The 12394-nt window shown below is 42.5% G+C and overlaps 1 protein-coding gene across 5 annotated transcripts in view; it reads right to left on the bottom strand.

The window, feature by feature from the left end:
- CLUH (clustered mitochondria homolog) overlaps window positions 1–12394 on the bottom strand; it is a 152167-nt gene that overhangs the window by 63057 nt on the left and 76716 nt on the right. For all 5 annotated transcript variants that reach the window (XM_030186225.1, XM_030186226.1, XM_030186223.1 and 2 more), the window contains exon 8: window positions 2211–2358. In XM_030186225.1, coding sequence (XP_030042085.1) covers window positions 2211–2358 — 148 coding nt within the window. The remainder of the gene's footprint in view (window positions 1–2210; window positions 2359–12394) is intronic.

Below are 12394 nucleotides of genomic sequence, written 5' to 3'. Positions count from 1 at the left end.
ACAAGGATCTCTCTTTGGTCCAGCTGTTTTCATCATTTTGTAGACAGTATTTCAAAAGGAAATAATTTTCCTCTTTGTGTACGATAGCAAATCTATGACAGGGAAGACACCCTGGAAGGTATGGATAGCATGAAGAGGGATCCAGGAAAGCTTGAGGAATGGTCTAGAACATTACTACTACTATTTAGCATTTCTATAGCGCTACAAGGCATACGCAGCGCTGCACAAACATAGAAGAAAGACAGTCCCTGCTCAAAGAGCTTACAATCTAATAGACAAAAAATAAATAAAGTAAGCAAATCAAATCAATTAATGTGAACGGGAAGGAAGAGAGGAGGGTAGGTGGAGGCGAGTGGTTATAAGTGGTTACGAGTCAAAAGCAATGTTAAAGAGGTGGGGCTTTCAGTCTAGATTTAAAGGTGGCCAAGGATGGGGCAAGACGTAGGGGCTCAGGAAGTTTATTCCAGGCGTAGGGTGCAGCGAGACAGAAGGCGCGAAGTCTGGAGTTGGCAGTAGTGGAGAAGGGAACAGATAAGAAGGATTTATCCATGGAGCGGAGTGCACAGGAAGGGGTGTAGGGAAGGACGAGTGTGGAGAGATACTGGGGAGCAGCAGAGTGAGTACATTTATAGGTTAGTAGAAGAAGTTTGAACAGGATGCGAAAACGGATAGGGAGCCAGTGAAGGGTCTTGAGGAGAGGGGTAGTATGAGTAAAGCGACCCTGGCGGAAGATGAGACGGGCAGCAGAGTTTTGAACCGACTGGAGAGGGGAGAGGTGACTAAGTGGGAGGCCAGCAAAAAGCAGATTGCAGTAGTCTAAACGAGAGGTGACAAGGGTGTGGATGAGGGTTTTGGTAGAGTGCTCGGAAAGAAAGGGGCGGATTTTACGGATGTTGTAAAGAAAGAAACGACAGGTCTTGGCAATCTGCTGGATATGAGCAGAGAAGGAGAGAGAAGAGTCAAAGATGACCCCAAGGTTTCGAGCTGAGGAGACAGGGAGAATGAGAGAGCAGATAAGATTTAATACTAAAAATATATATATATATATAATAATAATAAATGCAAAAAAAAAAGGAAGGGGGGGGAGGGGAGAGAGAGAGAAATAGTGCCTGTGTATAAGTTTCTGGTCAGATCTCAGACTGCACCTTCAAAAGGATATAAACTGAATGGAGTCGGTCCAGAGAACAGCTATTAAAATGGTAAGTGGTCATCATAAAGCACAAGAAAGCTAAATATGTATACTTAGGATGAATGGTGGGAGAGGGGAGATACAATAGAGACATTTAAATATCTTCATGGTGGGCCTTTTGTAATGGGAAGGAAGCCCTGAAGGTGAAAGGGGCCAGAGTCAGGAATAATACAGCATCCAAGTGGAGGTCGTGGAGATAAGGACTATCTGAATTGAAAAAGATATGGGATGTATGAAGGACAGGAAGGGATTGAACAGCTTCATTGCTGATGAAGACGGGCAGACTGAATAGGCTGTATGACTTTTACCTGCCATCGTTTTCTTTATTTTTAAAAACAAGTCATAGCATCGCCTCACTCTATTCAAATGAGTTTGACACTGCGCTCTCCTAGCTGCAGAGTTTACCAGTCCAACCCAATGCAAGACACATGTCCCAGACAGGTAATAACAGGGGGAAATCTCTCATCTTGGGAATGAATATAGGTTTTTGCCATCTTGATAAGCTTATTCACCACAGATGACACTGCTGAGCTGAGTCAGAAAGCTTACACACTGTAACCTGCCAGTTAGACTGGAGACTGCCTAGGTGCTGCCCAGATACCAGGTAAGATGCTCATCTGTGATGGACACTGCTTTCAATTTCCAAGTGCCATATTGTAAAAAATACCTTTCCTCCTTTTTCTCATTCATTCCTCGGTCTCTCTATCCACACAGTATACTTGCATAGGACTAGATAATCCTGCCTATTCCAAAAGCTTTACCCTCAGCACTCCTCACTACCTAGCAGGGACTATCACTGTAGTGGCCGTCATCTTCCCAGGATTAACATGTACCACTTGAACCATGGGAACAGCCTGCAAATACCACTTTTATCACTAATCTCCCACGATGAATCTTGTGTGGGTTCCACTTATGATACACATTACCCAATCCAAGCAAACTGTGCTTCTGATATGAAATGTGCTACTATCGCCCACTGCGTCCCTTTTGTTTTTGATCTTTCTGTGCGAGCACAAGATACCTGTCCAGGAATGTGTTCTTCATAACCCAGTCTGGATGTATATGCGTCTTCCGCCCGCACACAGTCCATGACATGCTCCGCCTGGGGCGCCGTCCAGCTGTACACCTGGAAAGGGGTGGCGATTCTTTCAAACGGATGTCTTTGAACCCTGTTGATTAAAGTCAATACAGTTTGCACTCTTTTAATTTTCCCCCACCCTCACAACTTATACCCCCAAACTTCCTCTCTCTCATCTCCCCAAGGCCTCTCTCAGTGATGCGTATTCTCTTGCCTGAAAAGTGCTAGAAAATCAATGGTCTCTATCCAATCAAAAGGCTGAAAGAACTATGCAGAGTAATAAGAGAACAGAGCAAAATATCCAGGGAGTCTGTCAGATTAGACAGAGATCACAGCAACATGCATGGATCGATCAGATAAAGAACTGCGTTTTCTGATTGCAACAGCATCCCTCCATCAAACAGGCACCAAATGTGCCTCCCAGTTATCAAGGAGTGGGAATAGGCTCAGGATCTTCAAAACATTCAACAAAGCCGATTGTTAAAGTATTCAAAGTAGGGATCCCAAATTTTTAGAACATATTTTCGGGCTTGTAACCCTGTAGTTCCTTTTTTAACAACAAAAATGTATTTATAAACTTGTGAAAATATAACAGAGATACCATCTTTGTAAGAAAACAGCCTAGAAATTCACAAATAACTCAACCCCCCCCCCCCCCCCCCCCCCGCAAACAAACAAAATAAAACCTGAAGAAATAAAAAACAGAAACAAAAGGAAATTATCTTCTAGGCTCAAAGTCCATATTTGGGAAGATCCAAGATATACAGAAACCAGAGGAAGCTGGAAACTAGTTAAACTACTACAAGTAATATAATCCTTCTACCATTAATTTCTAACCTGTGATCTAAATTGGAATAGGTCCCAGAGATCCTTGTGAGTTTAAAAAGCTGCGTAGTTGAACCGATTCAAAGAAATAAGTTTTGTCCTTAAAGAAAACACACTTTCAAGGAATAACCCTGTAGTTTTAACTGAGAGTCTCTCCATAAGCAACAATTCATAATATCCAGCCTATTTGTGCAAAGAATTTAATGTCTGCATTGAGCAGAGACTGGCCTATAAGAACTTGCCATCTGTGCATCTTGCCCCGGCTTTGGAAGAACTTCAATAATCGTAGTTTTCTAATTTAAAAAGTCATATTTCTGAATAAAGCACCATAACATTCAGTACTCTGGTCTGATTTAAATAGCATATCGGAAACTTGTTGAAGTGGTATTTATTCATTCATTTCAGTATTTATATACCGCTTAGATCATGCGCTTTACAGTTTCATTGGGTCTGTCCCTAGTGGGCTCACAGTCGTAAGTATAAGTAGTACATTGTACTACTGTTGTACATGGGGCAATGGAGGGTTAAGCGACCTGTCCAGCGTCACACGGAGCTGCAGAGAGAACTGAACCTATTTCTCCAGGATCTCAACCCACTGCTGTCCATCAGGCAGTAACGGGAATCAAACACGATTCCCCAGGTCCGCAACCCACTGCACTAACCATTAGGCTGTATAAAAGTTGGTATAATAGCGAGTGGCACCACTGAGGTACAGAGAAAGTCAATTGAGTCTGATGGGAAGTTGATTTATTGAGAATGAATGTTTATACTAGCATTTATCCAGGTATGTATGCACTTAAATAAATAAAAGATAGTGTAGCACTTAAGGGTTATTCTGGAAAATACCCACTTACATTATATAGCTCATATTTGCAAGGAGGGCATACACGGGGGGGAGTATGGGTGCCTCCCCTTCCCTTATGCATGTAACTTGTGAACACTGTAAGTTATGCAAATTCCTCTGTGGCTGGCATAAGTATGTCCACTTAAATGTTAGGTGCATTGATAGCTAATTATATTAGTATTCTATAATTGATCCTGGGCACCTAGGTTTGTTTATAGAATAGGCTTCTACTATGCTCACTGTGCCTCTGTTTATCTAGTATTTAGATAATAGTGCTATTCGCTCTTCTCGTCTTCCTATTGGGAGCTTCCATGCAGTGAAAAACAAACAGCTGTCTACCAGGATAAGATCATTCCAGCTGTCTGCATTGATAACTGTGAGGCACAGAAAATCTGTGAAAGTGGAAACGAACACCAATATCCCACAGGGAATTGCATGAAGAGACAAGGAGTGGGAACCGGCTCTTCAAAACAGACCAAAGACGCCGATTATGAATGACAAAGTTTAATAAAGGATGACAACACGGTACCATGTTTCGGCACTATAATTGCCTTCTTCAGGAGTCTTGGCAAACAGCGTCGTCCAGAAGCAACAGCATTCGCAAAACCCATCAAAGGTCTTTATAAAGCCCACTACCTTTCACTTTTCAAAGATTCTTTTTTGAAGATAAGGAGTGATAGACACCTTTACCAACACACATAAAATTAGGTTAGCGGACTGAAATCGTTGCTAACCGGCTAAATAGGCACTCCGCCCACCGTCCCGCTCCTAACCTAACTGGTTAGGAGATGACCGGCTAGCGGTGATATTCAGTGGCACCAACTGGTTAAGTGCTGCTGAATATCGTGTGCTGGGTCGCTCAGAAGGGTTTAACTAGGCAGGAGCCTCTCCCGCCTGGTTAAATCCTTTTGAATTTGGACTGTTTATAGAATAGCGCTGAACACTTACGCACATAAGTAGTAGTAGTAGTTATCGGCAACAATTACACACCTAAGCTTTAGTATTCTTTAAACTAGGAATTAGCTTATAGAATTGCTTTTTAAGCGCTGCCGTGTTAACTGCGGCCAGGTACCATGTGCTAATTGGCACTTTTAACATGGGACCTGCATATGAAAATGCTGGCTCGACCCCACTGTATACAATTTGCAGCTACTGTGCAATAAAGCCCCACATTAAATTGTGATAACTGCAAATTTTACTGCCCTTCAGTTAAAGGGCCCCTAAGTTGCCTACATTACTAAACAAGCCTTATATATCACTCTTTTAGGTAGTCCCTCACGGAAATGTCAGTTTTTACACAAGCCACAAACCCACTTCAGTTTAAAGGGTGACAGTAATAATAAAGGCTATGGAGACACCTGAAGAACTTTGTAAAATCTTGAATATTGTGTACAGTTCTGGTCAATTCATCTCAAAGAACAATTAGCAGAACTGGATAAAGTACAGAGAAGGGTGACAAAAACGGTTCCCTTGTGAAGAAAGGCTGAACAGATTAGGGCTCTACAGCTTGGGAAAGAGAAGACAGAGGGAATCTGAGCATCATGAGCATGGTGGAACCCAGTCAACAAGAAAATAGAAATTTGTACATCAAACTGTACCAGGACTAGAAACTAACAGGTAGTAGATTTACAACAAATTGGAACAAGTCATTTTTCACTCAACCAACCATCAAGCTGTGGAATGTTGCCAAAATATGTGGTCAAGATATCTGACACAGCTACTTTTCAAAGGGGTTTGGACAAATTCCTAGATCTTGGAAGGCTACCACTCCTCTCTGGATGAAAACGGCTAGAAATGGAGCTATTCTTTGATATCTGTTGGGTACTTACTAGTGACTTGGACTGGCTACTGTCAAATCTTTGGTCTGACTCGGCATAGCTTTTCTTTTGTTCTTCAAAAATATTTAGCAGCCAGGATAAAAAGACATTTAGAGAGGTGAAACCATCGTGGACACTCCACTAACATCTTTCCCTCTGCTCAAATGCATCTAGCACAGTAGTTCCCAAACCTGAGCCTGGAGGCACCCCAGCCAGTCAGGTTTTCAGGATATGAGATAGATTTGAATGTAGTGGAGGCAGTGTATGCAAATCTCTCTCATGAATATTCATTGTGGGTATCCTGAAAACCCGACTGGCTTGGGTGCCTCCAGGATCAGGTTTGGGAACCACTGATCTAGCAGATAACACTACAAAACAAATTGTTGTCTAGTTATTGATAATGTCTAGAGTTTCCCACCCAAATCCACATTTGCAGAAGGACAAGGTCATTTATCTTTATTCTGGCCTACCCCTAATGCCGACATTAATACAGAAACAAATATTATGACAGACAGACATAATAGCTTTTACCTAATCTACCCAATTTCAATCCTACTGCCTCTTTACCACTAGGGGTAATCTAAGCTTCTCCTACCCCATACGACATGCATGCCACTCTTTTCCTATTCTCTTTATAGCTACTATTATATCAAACAGGACACATCCATGAGCACCTCACCACTTATATCCTTCATCTCACACTGAGCACAACACACAACTGCTCAAACAACAAACCAAAAACATGTAACCGATACACAAAGGATATAAAATATTTACTTACATACAAAAGCAAAACAGAACAATAAAACCCCACAAAATGACTCCCTCAGCCTTCTCCTGAAGGGCTGATGCACACCTGGCTCTCCCCCCCCTTTCCCAACCCATCTTTTGCTGGAGATGGGGGACCTGAATTTTCTTACTCTTCTGAACCCTGCAAGTCCTGGAGGACCAAAGTATTATGGTGGAGCTGAAAAAGAAGGAACAGAAGATAAGGAAAACTGTATTTAAAGGTTTACTTTAGCCCTATCTTGCAAATGACAGCACTCGTCTCAGACATCACATCAAGACTGAAAAACAGAGTACAAAGCAAGGAGTGACCCAAGCAGGAAAACACAATACAGGATAGAAAGTAAAAATCTAGTGACTGCAGACGATTAAACAAAGTAACAAGACTACCTGTTTATATTCCTATCATTTGGCATTTATAGTCCACTTACACCAAACACAGGGATCGAGGCAGATTACAACTTAACAAATCAATACAAATTAACCTAATGTATTATAAAGACACCAAACTAAAGCAGGAAAAGAAAACATGTACAACAGCAAGTGCCACATCCATGTCCCCTTATCCAGCCTACACACATACAGTGCTTTACAACAACATACCATTACAGTCATAACAGCACAACAATGGACATGTCGTGTGACTGAACGACTTGGCCAGACTCACAAACACCCCATGGATGAAGTAGTCATGTAAAACATACACACATTATGTTTAAAATAAACACACTTCCATTCACACACAATCATGCATGCAAAAACAGCAGCAACAAGGACTCACCCTGTGAATGAAAACCACTATCCAAAGTTGGTCTCCTAGGCCAAGGAAGCCATCCAGACTCTCCTCCAGCCAACAGATTCACCACCTCTACACCTCTGGATAGTCAGGAAGGAGGCTGTCCCACACTATGAGCAGAATGTATGCTGTTCCCTCCTTAGTCTGAAAAACAAATAATAAGACACCGTTTGGGTGTCCTAATACCAGCCCAAGAGGACCAGTTGGAAAAACGAGAGGTGTGGTGCACCAGCTCCTAGTACAGCCATCCTAGCACTCAGTCAGACACGCAAGGAAAGCAAGACCAGAAACTCTTGACAGCCCCATACATTACCACGAGGGTAGTACGGCCTATGAAATTAAAGGAATCTTCTCCATATCACACAGTTGAACAAGATGCAATACAAGACTGTTGAAGCAAGCAGGTAATGAAATGGAAAATGACTTATTTCCAGGTGGATATGCCTCAGAGTAACTTCATCCATGGGGTTACTGTATGACTCCAGAGGGGGGGAGGACAGGTTGAGCCAGTCTGGGTTTTGCTTCCATTGCTTTCAAATGGAAGCGAAGCCTGGACTGGATCGATGTGTTCTCCTTTTTCTACAGCCATATGGTAATCCTAGAGAAGGCCGAAGAAAATGAGGAAAGGCTGAAGCAACTAGGGCTCTTCAGCTTGAAGAAGAGACAGCTGAGGGGAGATATGATAGAGGTCTATAAAATAATGAGTGGAGTGGAATGGGTAGATGTGAATCGTTTGTTTACTTTTTCAAAAAATACTAGGACTAGGGGGCGTGTGCTGAAGCTACAAAGTAGTAAATTTAATACGAATCATAGAAAATGTTTCTTCACTCAACATGTAATTAAACTCTGGAATTTGTTGCCACAGAATGTGGTAAAGGTGGTTAGCTTATCGGGGTTTTAAAAAGGTCTGGATGGCTTCCTAAAGGAAAAATCCATAGACCATTATTAAATTGACTTGGGGAAAATCCACTGCTTATTTCTGGGATAAGCAGCATAAAATGCATTGAGCTTTTTTGGGATCTTGCCAGGTATTTGTGACCTGGATTGGCCACTGTTGGAAACAGGATGCTGGGGTTGATGGACCTTCGGTCTGTCCCAGTAGGCAATACTTATGTACTGTCCATTTCACTTCCAGAGAAACTGAAAAGTGTGGGCAAATACTGGCACACATTTTGCTTTTACAGTTTTAATGGGAGAGCTGGGCTTTTTGGATGAAATATGATTCTGAATCTGGGTTTCAGTGTCTGGTTTCCACAATACAAGTCGCTTTCCCATCAGAAGTGGTTTCTTATTTCACATTTGAGAACTATTAGATGAAATAAGTTGGTTTCTAAGTATACTTAAGCAAAAGGAAGACGTTCCATAAGAGCCATTTTTATTAGCTGTGGGAATTCCCTTTCTTGCATCTGCCAACATACTGTAATATTTCCCCAGTGTAATATTCTGCAGTGTTTCAGTGAAGCAAAGGGAAGGTCCCAGAGTGGCAGCAATTGAATAAAAGTGTTCCAAGATTATGCCTACACCTCCATTCAGGCCTGCAGCCAGTCTGTCCCCCCCCCCCTCCCCCCTTTCACATTTCATCTGCCCTAAGCCAGGCTGTTACTTTCTTTCTCTCTCACATCCCACCTGCCCTCAAGCCAGTCTGCCCCCCCTCTCTCACACACATCTCGCCTGTCCTCAGCCAGTCTGCCCCCCCTCTCTCACACACATCTCGCCTGTCCTCAGCCAGACTGCCTCCCTCACATCCCACCCACCTTCAGCAAGTCTGCTGCTCCTTCTCTTTTGCATTCCACTTGCCTTCAGCATGTTTGCCCCTCTCGCACATTCCTCCTGCCTCAGCAGACTTCCACTCACATCTCACCTGCTCTCTTTCTCTTTATCTCTCACAAATATCCCACCTGCTCCCAGCCTGTCTGCCCCTCCCTCTTTCAGAGTTTGTTCATTTTGCTGTCTCGAGTTGGGAGTTACAAGATCAAGAGGCTCTGCACCTCAATACAGGTCAGATACTGCAAAATGTCTAAAGCATTGTCTGATGTTATGTCAAACTAAAACTATATTAGCTCAGTAAGGCTAACACACAATCACTCCACTGCAAAAACCTATGCACAAAAGAAAAAAAAAAAAAAGGAGTTGGAACCTTACCACAGTAGCGCTAACTCCCAGGACTCAAAGAGCAACAACCTTATGCATTAAAAACATAGTACTGTAAATATTACACCAGGTCCTAAAACACTAATATATCACACCCACAGGCAGATGATCAAAAGCCCCGTGCTGTTCCGAACTCTAAAATAGCGCTGGAACAGCGCGGGGCGCTATTAGACCTATGATCAGAGATAATGCATGCAAATTTAAGCAGCGCAATTATCTCTGATCATGGGGTAGAAGTGCGGGAGAATTGTGCCTGAGCATGCACTCAGCACAATCCTCCCGCACTTCTTTGACAGGTCTGGGCTGTCAACTACTACTACTGCTTACCATTTCTATAGCACTGCCAGGGTTACGCAGCGCTGTACAAGTTTAAACATGGGGAAGGACAGTCCCTGCTGTCAAAAGCCCAAACCTGTCAAACACAGGGGCTGGAGGTCTTCCAAACAGACAGCTGTTGGGCTATAATACTCTGTGATTTTAGCAAACAGGCCTGTAATAGGTCTATAAGTAGATGGTTCCAAGATGTTTAGAGTACCATCCTTTGGTCCTTGTACTACCTAGTGAAGTCAGGTATTTCCTCTCTCGAAGTAATTCAGATAAAGAAGACTAATCAGGCTACAAATTCTGGAGAAGCAGATGTAAACAAATAAGAAGGACAAAAGTGCAGGGCACACTGAGACCATGAGAAACATTTCCAAAGAGTATAAACATCAGAAACTGTAAATGTAGCAAATCAACCCAGCTTCAATCACCAGGTATAGAATGCGGAGTGAATTCAAAAGACAATACAAGATCGACAAAATTCAGATGGCCTTAAATCTAATGTATCTTACTTACTTATTTATTTATTTGCATTTGTATCCCACATTTTCCCACCTATTTGCGGGCTCAGTGTGGCTTATAATACATTATGAGTGATGGTAATACAATTAGTTGCAGTAAGATTATGGGTTACATTGTGAAGAGTTATGGGAAGACAGAGTAAATTCAGGATGTCATATAGGGATAGAACAGTGGAAAGTAACGGTAGGGGAATTGAGAGGGGGAAAGACAATAACAAGGGAATATAAAGGTCTAACAATTTTATCTGTGGATAGAGTTTTAAGATTGGTGATGATGCGGGGGAAGAGAGTTCAGAAGATTTTGTATTGATGCGTATCTGTAATTGTGTATAGATTTCATGTGTTTTGATCCTTGCAGTAGATTTTCTCAAATAGATAAGTCTTCAGTAGTTTGCGGAAGTCGGTCAGCTCGTAGATCGTTTTCAGGTTGCGTGGCAGTGCATTCCAGAATTGTGTGCTCATGTAAGCGAAGGTTGATCCATGCAGTGCTTTGTATTTTATGCCTTTGCATTTAGGGAAATGGAGGCTGAGGAAGGTTCGGGACGATCTTTTGGCGTTTTTGTTTGGGGGGGGGGGGGGGGAAGTCAGTCAAAGCTTGGCTGGTTGAATGATTTATATCACTGAAATTCAGAAGATAGTAAAAGTTAGAGAGACCAGTAAAAATGTTAAACAGTTTAAGATCTGGAGTATGGATAAAAACATAAGTATTGCCATACTGGGACAGCCCGAAGGTCCATCAAGCCCAGCATTCTGTTTCCAACAGTGGCCCATCCAGGTTGCAAGTACCTGGCCAGACCAATACGTTTTATGCTGCTTATCCTAGAAATAAGCAGTGGATTTTCCCCAAGTCCATCTTAATAATGCCTTATAAACTTTGCTTTAGGAAGTTATCCAAACCTTTTAAACCGCATTCTCTGGCAACAAATTCCAGAGTTTAATTATATGTTAAGAAATATTTTCTTTGATTTGTTTTAAATTTACTACTTTGTAGCTTCATTGCATAGTAAATGCCCCCTAGTCATAGTAAATGACGGCAGATAAAGACCTGTACGGTCCATCCAGTCTGCCTAACAAGATAAACTCATTTTACATGGTATGTGATGCTTTATATGTATACCCGAGTCTGATTTGTCCTTGCCATTCTCAGGGTACAGACCATAGAAGTCTGCCCAGCACTGTTCTTGTACTAAGTTCTGAAGCTAACGTTGAAGCCCTTTAAAATTTACACTGCAGCCCACCCCTATCAATTCAGTCACGATCATGGCGTAGACCGTAGAAGTCTGCCCGGCTTCCGCTTTGTTTCCAATTACCGGCGTCACCACCCAATCTCTGCTAAGATGCCGAGGAACCATTCCTTCTAAACAGGATTCCTTTGTGTTTATCCCACACATGTTTGAATTCCATTACCTCTCTACCACCTCCCGTGGGAGGGCATTCCACATATCCACCACCTTCTCCGTGAAAAAAATACTTCCTGACATTAGTCCTGAGTCTGCCCCCCTTCAGCCTCAATTCATGTCATCTACTTCTACCACCTTCCCGTCTCCGGAAAAGGTTCGTATGCGGATTAATACCTTTCAAATATTTGAACATCTGTATCATATCACCCCTGTTTCTCCTTTCCTCCAAGGTATACATGTTCAGGTCAGCAAGTCTCTCTTCGTACGGTTTGCAAGGCAAATCCCATACCATTTTTGTAGTTTTCTTTGCATCGCTTCCAGTATTTTTACATCTTTAGAAAGATATGGCATCCAAAACTGAACACAATACTCCAAGTGGGGCCTCACCAACGACTTGTAGAGGGGCATCAACACCTCCTTTCTTCTGCTGGTTATACCCCTCTCTATGCAGCCTAGCATCCTTCTGGCCATGGCCGTCGCCTTGTCACACTGTTTCTTCACCTTCAGATCCTCAGACACCAACACCCCAAGGTCTCTCTCCTGAGTCAAGCTTACTAATCTCTCCCCTCCTATTTGGTATCTCTCTTTCTGGTTTCTGCACCCCAGGTACATCACTCTACACTTCTTGGCATTAAATTTTAACTAATAATTCACTCAAGCTGAAGT

The sequence above is a fragment of the Microcaecilia unicolor genome, chromosome 13, assembly GCF_901765095.1.
Source record: "Microcaecilia unicolor chromosome 13, aMicUni1.1, whole genome shotgun sequence".
NCBI lineage: Eukaryota > Metazoa > Chordata > Amphibia > Gymnophiona > Siphonopidae > Microcaecilia > Microcaecilia unicolor.
This window is presented reverse-complemented; position numbering and strand designations above follow the sequence as displayed.